This window comes from Aptenodytes forsteri, unplaced genomic scaffold (genome assembly GCF_000699145.1).
Source record: "Aptenodytes forsteri isolate BGI_AS27 unplaced genomic scaffold, ASM69914v1 Scaffold471, whole genome shotgun sequence".
NCBI lineage: Eukaryota > Metazoa > Chordata > Aves > Sphenisciformes > Spheniscidae > Aptenodytes > Aptenodytes forsteri.
Window position 1 is genome coordinate 958,319 of NW_008795862.1, and position 17,441 is coordinate 975,759.

At 41.5% G+C, this 17,441-nt stretch overlaps 1 protein-coding gene across 2 annotated transcripts in view; it reads right to left on the bottom strand.

Annotated features, from left to right (window-relative positions):
- Window positions 1–4,365: 4,365 nt before the first annotated feature.
- KDM4B (lysine demethylase 4B) overlaps window positions 4,366–17,441 on the bottom strand; it is an 81,144-nt gene continuing 68,068 nt past the window's right edge. For both annotated transcript variants that reach the window (XM_009284048.2, XM_009284047.2), the window contains exons 18-22: window positions 12,867–13,052; window positions 12,527–12,691; window positions 11,638–11,757; window positions 8,545–8,637; window positions 4,366–6,655 (exon numbers count right to left, since the gene is read on the bottom strand). In XM_009284048.2, the coding sequence (XP_009282323.1) occupies window positions 6,470–6,655; window positions 8,545–8,637; window positions 11,638–11,757; window positions 12,527–12,691; window positions 12,867–13,052 (750 nt within the window). In that variant the 3' untranslated portion in view covers window positions 4,366–6,469. The remainder of the gene's footprint in view (window positions 6,656–8,544; window positions 8,638–11,637; window positions 11,758–12,526; window positions 12,692–12,866; window positions 13,053–17,441) is intronic.

Sequence of the window (17,441 nt, forward strand, 5' to 3'; positions counted from 1 at the left end):
CCCCTCTTGGAAACAAAAAATTTTATTGTTTTGCTCCTCTAATGCCAAATAAATAACTCCCAGTAATTTTCTATTGGTGTGCAAGCAAACCAAGTAGTTATCTTTTTCTGCTATCAAAGCTGCCAAGTAATTCTAGCCCAACATCTCCAACTCATTCGAGTCTTGGTATTTTGCCAAAGTTGATTTGCCTTTTTTCTTTTTCCCCGTGTGTGCCAGTGCAGTCGTTCATGGGACCAGAAGCAAGAGAGATGGCGTGAACGTGGGGCTGGAAATCAGGAACCCAGAGGAACTCGTTCGGAGTGTTTCTGCTGGGACCTCAAGCAATTTCTTCAACCTTTATTCCTGTTGGCAAGCTCAAGGAGCACTGGCAGGTATCACCTGTATTAGGTACTCTGAAGCAGACAGTGTTTGAATTTCACAGGGTTAAACTCATTTGCAGGGTCCCTCATTAACCTGTAATGAGATAAAGGGACGAATTGTCCTTCTAACCCAGGAAACATGAAACTAATGTCAGGGGAAATAACAAGGGTCACGAGAGGTACTTGTCACGTGGCTCCTCCACGCATCCCGCAGACAGTCACGCAGGCGAGCGCCCCGGGAAGCAGCAGCAACGTGTCAGACAACGGCAGAGTGTGGAAATAGCTGTACGTAGCTGTTATCACACCTACCTGGTGAGAGGGACAGCTCTGGCACTTGGCAGGTTCCATGCAGACAGCGTTGCTCCTTGCTGTAATCCGTCAAAGTACAATCGCATGCCTGAAAAAGCTCTTCTACAAACCTACACTCTTTCCAACTTGGCCTATTTGCAGGTCAGGACTTCGCAATCATTTAATTATTTCAAAGAGGGTGTAAAAAGTTTATTAGACCACATTTAGATATACACAGGGCAGGGAAAAGAAGCCCAAACAAGAAAACTAACAAGGACTTGCCTACTGCAGCACTAGCAAAGGAACCTACTGCAGGAAAGGCTTCACCTTATGCTGTGAAGAAATTCAAGCCAGAGAAAGAATTGACATAAGCAAGGTGCTGATCTATCACCGTCTTCCTCTGAGCCCTCAGGTGAATGATGCCCGCCACCACAGAAGACATGCCCTCCTGAGAAATTCCACTAGTTCAACTCAAACTGCTATTAAACTAAAATAGCACGCCCAGATTCAAAGCAAAGTTTAGTTTAAAACGGCTCCTGATTACCTTAAGCTAAAACTCCCTGAGTAAACCACTCCAAGCAAAACAAGGGCATTCTTCCAGAAGGGAATTGCACCTGTTTAACGAGTAGTTTTATTAAACTGGTGCAATTTGTTCAAGCTGAAGGAGAACTACTGATGAAGAACTAATACAAACAGCGAGGGAAGAGGAACAGAGAAAAATCCCCACAGAATAACCTCAAAAAGTAGAAGTTCTGCAAAACTGGCCAAAGCACAGAAGTCTACAGCACGTGACAAGGTTTTTTTCCATCATCTGCTCTTTCCCTAAACTGAACAGTCACAAAAGTAAAGCAAAAAAGGAAAGGAGCAGGTACACCATAGAGGGAATGCCTGAAAGCCCATGATGTCCTCCCATGTACAAGCAGCGAAGCTGGAAGCCAGAAGGAGAGGCCGTGAACGGGAAAGCCACAAAATACCGTGTGGGAACATGCTCACATAGGTCTGCACGCTGGAGATTTGCACCAACGCATTTGCAAGAAGAATTGTTTCAGTAGGACTAGAAGTGACCACAAGAAGTCGTCCAGAGTGAGAGAACCATGACACAGCAAAGGACAAAGTGGTAGACATCTAATCAAGCTTTATAGAAGCTGGGGCTGTCCATTCAGTCCCAGCACTAAATAGCCTCATCCCAATAAACACTGCAATTTTTAGTTTTCTAAATAATCCTGTCCTTTAGAAAGGAAAAAAAAAAAAAAAAGGAATTATCTCCTCTAGTTCTCTCTAAGCTAAAGATCCTTCTCCAACCAGACAAGTAGTTAATGAAGCTCCATCCACTGTTCCACTCTCCAGGCATATGGCAAAAATCTCTGCTGGCCTCAGAGTAGGAATAAGCAGCCTGTTGATCCCCATCTTCTCATGGCTGCCAGCAATTATCACGAAATGACTTTATTGTGCGTGTGACAGTTGGTGACACTAACTCAGGGAGTTTTATCAGCTTCTATGCTACAGGTTTCAAAACATCTGCTTGTGTGAAGGCACCCTGCTGTTCCGCCAGCCCAAGTGAGCTGGACTTTGGCGAAGCAGTAAGAAGAAACCGCAGTCCTTTACGCAAGACAAAGCATCACATATGGGCGTCTCATCCCTACCTTGGCAACCCAGGCCCGTTAAGGGCTAAGTCCTAAGAAAAGCACTCTGCGGGGCAGGACCAGAGGCAAGCGCCAGGCAGGAGGGAGCTGCACAGCAGGTACCGGTGCAGGAACACGCTGTCCGGGGCTGGAGGAGGGCAAACCGGCAGGACCGCCAGAGGACGGAGCTGGCACAAACGGAGAACGTGGAAAAGCAAAAGGAGGAAACTGAAACATGCTTTAGTTAGAGGTGCAGCTCAGCTGCACAGGTTTAAAAGATATACACAAATACACTTTCTCTAGGGATAAGAAAGATGTAGAGGTTAGAAGAGGCGGCTAATGAGCTGTGCTCATCTACGGTCTTTCATCCAGCCCCAAACGGTGCTTAGAGGAAAGCGTAGGAAGCAAAGCTCTTCACTGCAGTAGTTGTTATAGTACTCCCATCGTCTCCCTGAGGACTCGCTGGGCACAGTGTAATTTCCTACAACCCTACGTCATCTAGATTTTAGTGTAGCAATCTCAGTGAGTAAAGTGACTTAGGGGGGTTTGTGTGGAAATGTCTATTCCACCCCGCGAGGCTCTGACAGAATGACGGAAAGGTTTGATCCTTGCCTTTTGACCACTGATCCAGACAGTTACTTGGAAGTATGTACTGCTTCTTAAGACATCTTTAAAACTATGTTAGCTCTTATTACAGCAATATAGCAGACCTTAAATTCAAAAGTAAGCTTTGCGTGGGTGTAAATTCCAACAGACTTTGTATCAGCAGCTTCTTCCCACTGGTATGATTCCTCAGATTATCTCAAGAAAAACTGTTAAGCTGCAAAAGACTGCAAAGTTGGAGATTTCTTTTCTTTCACATAATCTACAGCATTAGCCTCGTACCGCAACAATTGGAGAGGAATTTGTAGAAAAGCATCAGGGCTCAGGATAGGAAATGGTGTTTAAATGAAGGTTCAGGAAGATGCTATTTTAAGAGGTTCAACGTCAGCACGACCTCCAAGGGCTAGAAAGAAAGGCTACTGGAAGGCTATGAAGCAGACTCCCAAGCGGAAGTAGCAAACTGGCGATTTAAAAGATAAAGGATTTTAGAACCACCTCTGGCTATTTAGCAACCACGGTTCTCATGAACGAGCCAGCTAGAGCAAATCCTGGACCTTGGACAAAAATGCATTGCAAGCTTGGTTCTTAATTTTGGGAAGAGGTGCAACGACACACCTCTTCTCCTGCGCGCTTAACAGAGAGGAAGGAAAAGGCCACGTTCTTCTTCATCAGTCTCAGCTCCTCTTGGCTCAGTTTTATCAGCTTTAACCAACCAGATCTGGGAGCCACCTTCTGCAGTACAAAAGACTTTAAACTTAGAAATGAAGAGACTTCAACCCCCCAAAAAGCGTAATTCTGAAGTGCTCAACAGCCTTTAATTCATTATGAACCTAGAGGCAGAGAAAAAAATATGCAAAAAATACATCACATCCTTAATCTAGGGGGAGGAAAAAAAAAAAATCATTAATTTTATAGCACATAGTCAGACACTTACAAATATATTTCACTGGAGGAAGGGGAGGGGAGGAATGTGCATTTCCTATTTCCTTTTCAATAGTCTGATGCACAGAGGCCGTCAATATGGTCATTATAATCTGCACAAGTCATTCCTAAACCAAAAAGAGGGATCTAAAAATAAACAAAAAGGGAGAACCCCTGCAACAAGGAAGGGCATTCTACAGTTCCAGGTTCACGTTTAAACATAACTCATCATCTGAATATGGGGTGAGGAAACACACTTTGTTTTTACAATATAAATAGTATTTTAAAAAGGTACTACATATGAATACAGTAATGGTGCTATTTCAGTCAGGACTTTAACATGCAGAGGAAATTCCCATTGCTCACAACCACTCATCCCACCCCACCCTTCCCCTCCCACCTCCAAAAAAAATCCTCTGCTGTTTAAATTCTCTTTCAATTGCTTTAAATATTTCTCTTGTGGCCTGGCAACATTCTTATTCTTTTATACAAGCAAGTTTCTACTAGATTGTGTCTTAACCGACAGGAGACAGCTATGTAGGAGTAACAACCGAGGCTTTTAAGAACCTTGCCAATTTTTAAAACTTTTATTAGTCTGTTTTTATTCTTGGAGACATCTATTGAAAACATCAAAAACTCAGAAATAAAAAAAAAAAACGGTTTCAAACGTCTTACAAACACGCACGCGTGCACACGCGCACAGACACACACACAGAAAGAAAATAACCCGTAGCAGAGGCAGTAAGAAACAAAGGGAACTCCAGTTCTCCCAAGGGAGAACAAAAATCAAAATTAAAAAAAAAAAAAAAAATTGCTTTATTCTATCTCCACTCTTTCACTAGGACAGTTTAATACCCATCGAGTCTCTTAAGATGCTAATCTACCATCTGCTAGCCCACAAATCCTTCCCACTTATTCCCTTAAAGATCCAGCTATAGCGTTGCTTAAAAACCTCTCCACAGAACAAAGACCACCTTGCAAAGGGGCTTAAAAAAAAAAAAAAGAATATTTTCTCTTTCTGTCCAGTAATTTCAGGGAATTAAGTGGCAAAGATTGCTGTGCAGCGTTCTGGATAGCTCTGCTATCTCACAGTGGCTTCTGTCAGGCCAAGGCATTGAGGTGAGTGGTACGATGCGCCCTTGCCCCCCTTCACCCAGACATCGTGGAAGCCACGTCCCCTTCCCAACTCTGTACTAGGGCTGCCTTTTTCTTTCCCTCTGAATTGATAGAGGTCCTCCAAAGAGAGTGGAAGACTTTCCAGTGACTTCAGCAGGGTTTGGGATCAGGCTTTTTTACAAAACACTGCTCCACAACAGCTCTTCGACCGGAGGTGATTTTCAAGTGTTCAAGTGGGAGCTGCCCACTCAATACTTTAGGATTTGTTTTTGCCTTTAATGCTCGTTCAATTCTCAGTGAACTGAGTCCAATCAAATGAAGGGTTTGCATTCCTCTTCCCCAGGAGTATCTCAAAGGCTCAGTCTTAAGTAAAGGATGTCACAACAATCAGAGATGTTTGGGGAATTTCTTCTTTAATAGGATAAAAGAAAAACATACAAACACCTCCCAGGCTTCTGTCATGGAATGATTCTCACAACTGTAAGGAGCACAACTCAAAAAAAAAAAAAAAAAAAAAAAAAAGGAGGAAAGAAAAGAAAAAGGTTCCTATGGGAACATGCCTACCAGAGAGCTAGAGCAATCCCCGATGCTCTAGTCTGCAGTGGGGAAGGGGGATGGCTCATAAAGGAACTAACACAAGAAGCAGCAACAGAACGCTTGCCAAAACGGAGTGGCATACTGGAACTGAAAGCCATGCTGATTTTTAACTAGAAAGCAACTGTGATGGCAAAGATGGGGAAGGAAGATGACAAGAATGACCAAAACCTGGCCATTTCTTCCCTAAGTCCCTTCCTGGTGACATGGCAGAACTGCACATATCTATCACATGTCTTTAAGAGAACTACTGGTAAGAAACATCCCAGCTATGAAACATTTCTTTCCCCATCTTCCCCAGCTTACAAAGAAGATAGTGTTTCTTTACAAAAAAAGAACCCAGAACTTTCCAGGACATCTGCTCTTGCTCTCTCTCTCCCCGCTGTAGTATTAGTCACATTTCATTTGGGGGTGAGGGGGGAGGATCTTGTTTATTTTCTGTTTTAAAGCCATAATCTAGAAAAATGTTTTGTGGAAACTTTTGTTTTCCTATTTTTGTTTGCTTTTTTTTTTTAATAATGCTCATTTATAGAAAACTTCACAAAGGTGACGTCTATGTACAGAAAACACAATTCCAAAGGCTGCTTCAGTAGTCAATGTAATAGCACCTTTAAAGACAAAAGAGTTTGACATATTTTAAAAAGTCATTTTGTCAAATTTTAACCCTTTCCAAGCCTCATAAAAAGGAGCCAGTCACAAAGATCCGTTAGTACAAACTCTTCCAAAGTCTCCGTGCAAAATGCTGTCTGAAGGTTTTTCAAGCTCCCTACTCTATTGGTCAGCAACGTCTGGCAAAGTAGAGGTAGCGTGCAGCCAGACAGGATTTTCTTGCCGTCCAAACCAAGAGCAGAAGAAAGGAATTCACAGCAGGCTATTGCACAAGGATGATCTTCTAATTCCAGAGTTTCCTGGTTATTTTTCCACAGGCTTGAAAAGGGTTAATTTAATATTTTTAATTAATCCTGGTTAAAACATGTTGCTCTGAGTTCCAGGCTGGTACTGTGTCTGCAACAGGCTCTCCATAAAGGCCAAGTAATCTGGGTTTTGTCCATATTCTTCGGGATTTCTTGAATTCCCCAGCCGGGGGCGCTTGGCTGCTCTCACTTCATCTCCCGAAAATACATCTTCCTGAGGGGCCCCAGTGCTGAGGGACTGCAGGAGACACGAAAGTACAATCATTAGAGGCACAGCAGGAAAACAGGGAGAGACACGGGTGCAAACCGTGGAGCACACCTGCGTAACAAGACAGCAGGGATAGCAAGTGAACAACTTGGCTCAGAGTATTTCTGTAGAAAAAATGAACTCCGAAACATGCAAAGCACACGGCTGAAATTAAAAATTCTGGGCTTCTGAAACCAAACTGGAAGGAGAAACCCTCGAGTTGCTTTCCTTCTGTTTCAGAATATCTTTCACTTCAGCTCCTGCCTTGCCAATTCTCTGGTTACTCCTATCCTCCCCTGCCTCTTCAGGATATTCATTCCTAGTAGAACGCACAGAGGAAACTGGGGCTTCCCTAATGTCTTTAAAACACAAAAGACCCAAAGAAAGCATTTGGGGATCACTGTACAAACAATTGCTCCTGTTCGTCCTGCTCTTACGCTCTCAAATGAGATGCATTTCTTGGTAGAAATTATCATCTCCTATCGCTTTGTTCCTTTGTTCTGCGTTAAAGCACTGTGAGCATCACTTCCGCAGAGCATAGTCTAACACCTCTGGCAGCAGAAAGTGCATGAGAAAAGCCTGAGCTTTCAGCCAGACTCGAAACTTTCTATTCACTTTCCAGCTTGCATTCCTTTCTCTGGAACTGTTACAAAGCCTGACGTCTCCACTGCAGAGAATATGTTTCTTTCCAAATCCTGTACTTCAGGGCTCCAATATATTGTCTTTATTATTAGACAAGCTTAAATAAACTGGAATGTTGTGCACATCCTAGAAATTAATTCTAGGGTGCTTCTTTGCCACCAAAAGTCTTTCAAGGATAACAAAGTAAATTATTATTCACTTCTAAAATTTATGCCATCAGGTCTTATTAAGATAAACAACCTCAAACAAGATGGAGAAGCCATCCAGAGCTACGTTTCAGAAAGCATTTTACAAGTGTTTTTTGGGTAAAACCCTTGAAGATTTCACGCATAAGCAAACAAAAGTTTCCTCCAAATCGCCGTCAGTTCTTCCACAGAACTGCCTGTCACCAGGCCATTTTTGAGGATGTGCATCTCACACTTCTGCTAGGGGCCACAGATTCACAGGGTCAGCGAATCACTGGTTTAACTTGGCACAGCAATTCATGTGTTCTTAAGGGAAGGTTTTTGTCTTGTAAAAGAGACAGAAGCCCACAACCTTATCGCAGGTTAACTTTGTGGATCCGTCCCTGTCCTGCTGACGTAACAAACATTTAGAATGATGAAGAAAACTGTGTATTCTCCATTTGCATAGAAACCAGTCTCATCATTTGTTTAAATGAGATGGCTTTAAAGGTTAAAGCACCAGGTTTGAAAACGCCCAGCAAGTCCAGAACCAAAAAAGCTATGAAATAAATCCCTCATATTTTCTAGGCTCAATAATTCCATTGTATGCAGTTAAAGACAGCCTGATCTTTTAGATTAAGAACTTTATAGGTAAGAGCTATGTTCTAAATCTCCTATTTGGTGAGAAACGGGGGTTTGGTCCCATGTCGCTAATCAGTTCTCCAGAAACCACTTAGCTGTAGACCAGTTCACCTCCCTTCTGATGAAAGGCAGCATTCAGACAGAATGGCAGTCCATATAACTAAATTCATATTGTGTAAAATGATATGAACATAATCTTTTAACCAGAGAAAACAAAAATCAGATCTGAACATGTGAAAGGGAAAATCATTCAAATTCTTCTCAAGCGTTTGCATCAAGGATTTCTTCTACATATTTTGTGAATGACAAGTGGTCTTACAGCCACAGAAATTGGAGGCTGCATTCACCTATGTCTAAACAATACGCTAAGAAAATGTGAGTGAGTACTGCAAGTCACAGCCATACTACTGTTTCTGTTACTTTGATACCCACCAGGCGAGACTTCACTCTCTTGGGAAGCTCTTCCTCCAAGGTATAAATATCACCACGCTTTACCATTAGTTGGGAACCATCTTCAAACTCGACCTGTAGAGTAGGCAGAAGATGAAATAAGAACTTGGCTTCTACATTTACAGTACCTCAACAGTCCACTGCCAGACTATGCTGCATGTGGTCCCTTCATGGGAATACCAAAGAAGCATCAGGGGCCAGCTCCCATGGATGATCCCCTGTTCTTGGCACTGCATGTCTCTAGGATTGCTGTAGAATGAGCAGCCCTAAGCTGTGTTAAGGATGCTGAACCTCGAAAAGTGCTGGTTTCAGTGCTGCTCAGGCACCCCTGTCTTATCTGGCCCAAGTAGCTTCATTCAGTGCTCCTGTGGATCCTAAAATGTCTATGCTACAGCTGGACCAGCACCTCTGCTCCCTCCTCCCAGTCAGAGCATTAGAAATTTCCACTGATTTTTGATTCAAATCCTGGAAAAAAGAAATTTTTCACTTACAATAAAAGGCAGCCCTGTATTCAGGCAATATGGTAATAAGAACTTCTTTCATCTTAAACAAAGCATTTTTACACATCATAAGGAAACAACTCCAGCTACTAAAATACATTTGTATTTAACAAGCAGAAATAGTCAGCCAGGTACGAAAAAACAGTGGTAACTCCTCACGTGAAACCCTTTTTGCTAAGCACTGATTATAGCATGAATTATGCATCAGATGTTACAGGAGTGTTTATTCATGGCAACATGCATATAAAAATGTTAAAACTATTAAAACTTCTTAAGAGATTCTCATTTCCTTTGCTCAAGACTTATTACGCTTTCCTGGATAATGCAGAAGGACATACACCACACCTTAATACGGGATGTCAGGTTCAGACTGGACAAATTCAGAAGGAAGAAAGCATCTGCGCTCTGACCTCCTCCTCCTGCGCTGCCCAGGTCTTGCAGCTCATCGGTTATGCAGGCTCAGCGATGCCTGCTGAGGTCCCTTAACCGAGCAGCATACATCAGCTGGAATAACTATGCAGGTGGGAGAAGAGGCTTTGAAAGATGAGCCCTGCTGAGGTGGTTTAAGATGCTACTGGTCCCATTTACTCTCTGGTTTTACAGAGCACCACTACCATAACAGAGTCAGAAGGGAACACGAATTAACGAGGTTTAACAGCCAAGGCACAAGCAGATTGCTGTCTGCCATTTCCACTACACGAGCTCAACTTCTAGTAGAAAGGCAGGATTTGCAACTGAGGGCAGTGCCATCTTACGCTATCACAGAGTGGTTGGACCTTGTTTATTTAAGTTCCAAATTACTGATATGGGTTAGACCCCTGTTGTGAACACACATTACAGCAAGTTACGAGACAGTCATTTGGGCTCAATTTTTTAAAAAAATATACACATCTAATCTTAGCACACAAAATACAGACTTAGAGATGTGAACTGGGAAGCTACTGCAAAATAAGACAAGTTTAAAATGCAAAAGCATTTTAGGGTGCTTCTTTGCCACCAAAAGTCCTTCAAGTAAATTATTATTCCCTTCTAAAATTTATGCCATCAGGTCTTATTAAGATAAACAACCTCAAACAAGATGGAGAAGCCATCCAGAGCTACGTTTCAGAAAGCATGCTGTCTTCCTATGAATGCACTTCATAACAAAACTGTTTCTGTGCTTTTAAATATAATCCTATTCCAAAACAGATGAAAGAGATGCACCCTAAGTACTGAAAAAGTACCTACATAGGCAACCAATGTGGAAAGCTATCCAGGCTATTTTCCCCACGGAGAACAGCTTTACTTATAGGTAACTGCATGATTTGAAAACCACAGACTCCTCATGCATATTTTTCTGTCATCTGGCACTATCAGTGGAACAGCCTATTTCAAATTATTGTACCTTCGAGAAATCAATGACAATTTCCGATACTGTGATTAAACTGGAAAGCATGCGTAACAGTAGATCTTTATGGAACTATATATTGTACTTATTCATAACCAGGGTCACCTCAGATCACATCTTCTCTGAAGCAGTTAACATCCATTATACACACCAAAAAGACTGTTTTAACTGACAAGGTGGATTATCGTGCTCTTCGCACGCAGATACGAAACACTCTGTGTAGAAAGGATAGAAACCAGAGCCCCATTTCAAACAAATACAAGATACGGGACTTCCTTTGCCTTTTGTCCAGAGGCATTAATCTCTTAAAAATAACAATTATTTGCAAATTTCAGCATATATTTTTCAAAAGGATGTGCACAAAGTATACTTTCCAAATCACTATAATTTTCAACTTCTTGGTACCGTTTAAAAAGGATTTAATCAAATAAATGTACTGCATTTTATAAAACGAATGTACTGCATTTTATAAAACCTTCTGTGCTGAAATACTAACACTGTGTACCAGGTTAAATCTTCCTTTACTGACTATTACAGCCTTCCACAAACAAGAATCCCATTTGTGGAACAGACTCAAAGGAAAAAAAGAAAAACCCTGGCTGCTATTTTTCTCACCTTAAAAACAGAGATGGTGAGAGTGTATGAGACTACAGATTGAAGGTTTCTAATTCCTCACGCAAAAGCGGCAGGACATTATTCCCACACGCTGCTGCTGCTCCACGAAGTACCTTCCCATGACCAGAGGATTATTCCCCCCCTTGAAGTAGTCTCCTGACCCATCGTTTCCCCTACTTCCTCTCAAAGAGTCGAGGAAAGTTGTAATTATGTAGATATTGACTCATAGGGAACTACAGACGACGAGCTCAGCACCAGCCGTAGGATAGCCATCACTGTAGTTCGAGTAGGTCACTTTTGACCTGAGCTATAAGGAAAAGGGCAAATTTATATTTTAAAAGCAGATACAGTCTAGACATATGTCTATCCATACATCCACATTCTGCCACAGAATACCTTTACCCTGACTCTATTTTAATACTAAATTTCTCTTTAGACTACCAGCAGTATTAATTTCAGAAGGCAAATTCTCCCTTCGTGACCAGAGCAAGCATTCAACACTAGTGAGCTATACAATCTCAGCAACAATCAGACACGTTGACATGAAGTACGTGAGTACTCTTCCACACTCACCTGGTAAATCTGACTGATCTGGGCTGCAATGAACTTGGCCTTATAGATGATTCCATCTGTCCACTGCAGTTGAACCAACTCACCCTCTGGAGGGGGTCCCATTTGGATGCAGTCTCTGCTCTGAAGACATAGAGTGAAAGACGTCAGCCAGCCAACACAGACAAAGCTCAAGAACTAGGTAAAGAGGTGTATTAAAAATCACTGCTCAAGGAAGTTACTACACAACACTATAATTAAGTATAAGAAAGTTTCTGCACTTGTGATTAATTTCAGTCATCTCAAACAAAACCATTAACCAGTGCGAGACCAGAAATAAACACTTGCACCTCCTTCTGGTGACAGTACTCAGTTCTAGGAAATTCCTCATTACAAATCCCAAAACATCAGATCTCCTGTATCAACAAAAACAAGCCGGGTGACCTGCTCTATTTCACATGGTGAATCAACGGCACAATCAGGAAGAGAATGCATGAGTTGACAAGTCAGCCTCTTCTAGACATTCCTTCTATTAAGTGAGTTCCCTGTTTTGAACCAGAAGTGCTTACAGACAATCTGCTTCCCCCATGAATCAAACTTGTCAGTTGAAAAATAAGAGATTATTCAACCACAAAACAAATAGGATGCAGCTTATGCTTTCTGTTAAGTCATCTGCATATAGCAAAATCACATCTTTGTAAAGGAACAAAAAAAATGAAATGAGATGTCATAAACAAGAAGAACAGTAATGAAGAGCAGTATGAGTTTTTCTATGCAAGCAGCAACTTTACTTTTTAATTTTTTTTTTAAGTTTTACTTCGTTGTTCCACCCCAAAGCACATAGAAGAGGAACACACGCATTACACTTTGTACTCATCTGTAACAGTAATAGTCTCCACAGAGAGCTGCTTACAATAATGCTTTCTGGGTAAACGTTGTCACTGTATGAACCATCGTCAAAGTTTACTTCGTAGAAAGTCTGTGTGGTCATGCCAATCACTTTACATCTGTAGTAGAGTCCATTCCGGTTCTTTGTGATCACAGTCTGTCCAAGGGTCACCTCCCTTCGAAACTGAATCTGTGTTACAGAGAAAAGGGAATAATTTGCAATCATAAAAGCTGCATCAAAAATATAGGCGCAGCGAAACTGTTGTACAAAAAAAAACCCCAAAAACCCCAAACAAACCCTACCAAAAGAAAACCCACCAAACCAAACCAAACAACCCACCCAAACCAAAACCAGAAAAACATACATTCTGGTTAGCTGCTTTGTGTTTGAAGCAAGTGATGGACACAACATAGGGCCAGTCATCTGGCTCCATGGGCACGCCAGCCGCGTGGGCACAGGTCACGTGGAAGGATGTGGAGCAGTGCTCATACGAGCACTGGATGCAGGCACCAGACACTTTCTTCATCCGTTTCCGACAGTACACACATTTCTGAAAAGAAACACAGGTCAGCGTTATGCAGGCAGTCAACAGCAGCTTTAACGCGACCTGAGGCACCCTGTTACCTGACATGGTGGAAAAGCCTGGACCATTAGTGTCTAGGGCCCAGAAGCCACAGCCAAAAATGGTGATGTTTGCTGCTGAGAGGTCAAGTCCAATGCTTCCAGAATTGCCTATACACACTCGCCTAGAATCACTCGTAAGCCAAGAAACTACAGCAGATACTAACTTATCATTCCCCCGAACATGACGACATCTACCAGTAACTCAGTCCTTCAGACCCATGCCGGACAGTGAAGCAGACTTAAATCCAATTTGAGACTATGCTCACTGGAGGGCTGAGAGAAAGGGAGGGCGTAACGGGCAAACACACATCAGTGTTATTAGAGAACTGCCACAACTCAATACTCATCCTCCTTAGCTATATGAAACGTCCCCATGTTAATTCAAACAGCAGCTGGATCTTCACAGATACACTGCTAGAAAATATTTTTTTCATATTTTGAAAGAACAGAACACAGAATAACCGTGTAATAATTTGTTCTATTATATTTAATGGAACATTATACCTAATAGATCTAATAGAATACAATTTTATATAATGGAACAAAAATATTGCATATTTATTTTACACACATAAACATATCAACTGTAGGTATTTTATTTGTATCTATGTCAGATTAGCTATTGTAGATAATTCATTCACTGGTTTGCAAACAGAAGATATAAAAACATTGTAGCAAACACCAGAATTACAGGGAGGAAAAAGGTATGAAATCTTTTAGTATTTTTTTAAACTCATTTTCTGCAAATCAGATCCAGTTATTAGGCTAATCTAATTAGACAGCACTTGTGGGGGGGACAGGTAGTCAACTTAAGATGTGTGACTACTTTAAAAAGAAATCTAAATTTTTTCAGAGCTAAAATTCCTAAGCCTTATGGCACTGTAGACTTGGCAGCAAGCATTAGGTGTCAGTGGGAAACGAGATACATTTCCTCATTCCCTAACAGTACCAAATTCTTGTTTCCAGCCCCTCAGAAATACAAAAGACCAGATTTTGGGAATCCCAATCTACAGAAAGTTAAGTTGGACACTTGCGTAACATTTCCAGGGAACTACTTGGAAACACCATTCTTAGCTTTCAACATTTTAAGTCTAGGGAATCTGTCACTGATTGATGGCAGCTTCTCTACCTTATCTGAGGCTTGGACAAGGCAAATCAGGGGAAAATTAATATCACACACGTGAGACGAACATGCATTTTACTTGTTAGAATGAACGGCTCATATAAATAAAATCCTGAGAGATATTATATGCCCATGAATCTGACCATACAGCTGTGTAATTTATTTATTACAAAGAAATAATTTCCACATATAAGGAGGAACAGAGGAAAGCAGTCATTTTTAGTGCCCGTTTCCAGATGACTGTCTCCAAAGCACACCACACTGGTTGCTCCAACCACTGCCCCCCAGGTTTGACCCCTTGCCTCCCTCCCCCCAGTCCATCCACTCATCTAAACATAAATGTCCTGTAAACATACTATGACACCATGAATGACAGATTCTTTTTCTCTCTGCAGCATCTGATATTAAACAGAGCCTTTCTTCCCCTCTTTCACTCTTCGTGGCCTCTCGTTTACCTCAGTCCCATTAAAACAGTGCTCAAAGTATGCAACGTTAGAGAACACATGACCTAAATTTTAAGATCCATATGAATTACTACATCCCATGGGATTAGAAATGTAACATAAGCTGCCCGAGGATCACACGATAAGCCAATACAACCCTCAGAAGTACAAATTCACTCTGCTTCTAGATCTGAGCTATCTTAAACGTGTACCCTCAAAAATATGAAGAGTGGTATCATCTTATAAACTATCCAGTAAATGCAAAATAAGAATTGTCAAATTTCAATGTTATATTTTATTTGTGTTATCATAGCTAAGAGCCAGGGTCCCACCGCGCTAGCTACAACACATTGCCAAGACAAATAAAAGACCATTCCTTCTCCAAAGAGTATTTCTCTCTTCCTTGAAAGCAAAACATGCAGAAGAAAGGGAGATGCATTCTTCCCTATTTCTGTGCAACGTCACCCCTCCCCGACTGGGGTCTGCCCCACATGTATATGAAACAAGTCAAATTCACTTCCTGTGAATTAACTGAAGTCAGTGTGTTTACACCAAAGATTAATTTGGCCTTTTTACTTAAACTAACAAAAGCCAGGAAATTCAAAGCCAGAGCCTTCGTGTTGGCAGAATGTGTTTTTTAGTATTTAATAAGCTATGCCTTTATCGCTCTGTAAACCATGTTCAAAAGCTAGATAAGCGCCACAGCAAAGTGCACAGCAGGAACACGGCACTGAAAGCAAGTCAATAGCAATGAGATCTCATTATTAAACTGTCAATACCTAATTCTCCCGCCAGCAGGGACAACTGCTGATATACAGTGTGCTCAATACCACCTCTCAAGGGAGCATTAACCCTCCCTTATCAGGAATCTGCCTTTATTGATGTGAACAGGGTTCTTCCAAGCCAGAAGGATTAGCATGCACCTAATGACAGCCCAGTGGCAAGACAAACTCCTCGTGACAGGCAAAAGAGCCACACCAATGGAATATTCCGAGCAAATATGATCAAAGGATAAAGAAAAATGTGAGCTACAGTGAGACTGAAATGTAGAAGATGGTGGAAGGAGTGAAAATGTAGAAGATCTGGAAGTGTGGGAGATGGGATGGACAGAAGCACCGGCGCCAAGTGCTGTTGTAAAGCAGCACATGTAGATTTAAAGACATTTTCTGTGGGAGGGGAGGTAGCAGGAAGAGAGAAGGTCTAAAGCACGGGAGAAAAATCTTCGGAATAAATGCACACCAGAGAGTCAGGTCATAGCCGAGAGTAAGAAATGGGCTGTCTCCTGCATGATGAACACTGCAATTCATTTACTCCACTGAGGAATGACAGCTAATTATTCCAAATTTCCATGTCATAAATAATTTACGCACACAGGCCCGTAATACACCATTAATCAGGAAGCATGCAAACTGCATTCTTTAAAATGATGCAATACCCACAAATGGACTGAAAAGTCTATGCTTGAAAGGGGAGGCCTGGTGCATGCTAAAAGAACAGGAAATACTCTTTAAACAGATCACTGCAACTGCTTGTTACCTCAGCCCTCTCACAGTAACTTAAAACAATACAAACATAGTAAAAAAAAAAAAAAAAAAAAAAAAAAAAAAAAAAAAAAAAAAAACCAAAAACACACAGATAACCCCTTCCCCCCCTTTCCTTTCCTTCATTACCTTCATCCATTCACTTCAACTGTCCTCAACCTTCACATCATTCCTTCTCTCCTTTTCCATCTTTTTCAGCAACAAAGGCCATCTCTCCAATTTTATCTAGTACTGCATCAACTCCATCATTGCCAAAGTCATCAGATCCAACACCACCACCTTTTAGTCACCTTCACTTTACTTTCCTAAATGCAGCTGCACACCTCCAAAAAACAGACACCCCCCCAACTCCTCCACTGACTCCTCATGTGCTCCATGACTTACCTGCAAATTCCTATGAAGAATCCTAAAACTCTCCACGATGGCTCATAAGTGTTTCTCCAAACAATCTTATCCAATTTAAATTTCCTTTGTACGTCTTCACAGACTACACCAATGCTGCTGCTATAAGCAGCACTGCCTTTACATTCTGCCATCCAAATTAATTTTTTTTTAAATCTTTACCTAGTTCATAACTCTAAAACCCATTTCAATTTTAGCTCAAGATAATTTATTTGCTTTCTTTCCTGTGCAAACGACACTCATAAAGCCACAAGGTATGTGGTGGCAACACCAACTAACTGTTTTCAATCGATGACATCGATGGTGCATGCATACATACTGTAAAGGCGTTCACAAGTATACCAACAGAGCAGAAAGATTTTTATAATCAGTCTAAATACAACAATACTTACCTGATGACATTCTTGAACACAGAGTAATTAGGCTGAAAGTCTACTTCTTACATCCTAACAGCTGGGCTAGCTCTATAGGGGCACCAGACATCTTAGAGGAATCACCCTGGCACGCTGACAGAAACTCAAGACTAAGACCTAAACCTGTGTCCAAAGCTACCTGGACTAGCCAACATGCCCTGCTGGTGGAGTCATGACAGACTGCGGCGGAAATAAAACAGCATTACACCTCTAGAAAAGTTACTCTGATTATGATGAAGCAGTGTGCAGCACCATCCATGCTAACACTTTCCAAGTGAAGTGCTTAAAGCCAGGCTTTGACAAGAACTGAGCTACAAGCCAGGCTCTTGCTAACTTCAACATAAGAAATAGGTGTCTGTAAACCACATCATTAGACTGTGTAAGTCAAGGTAC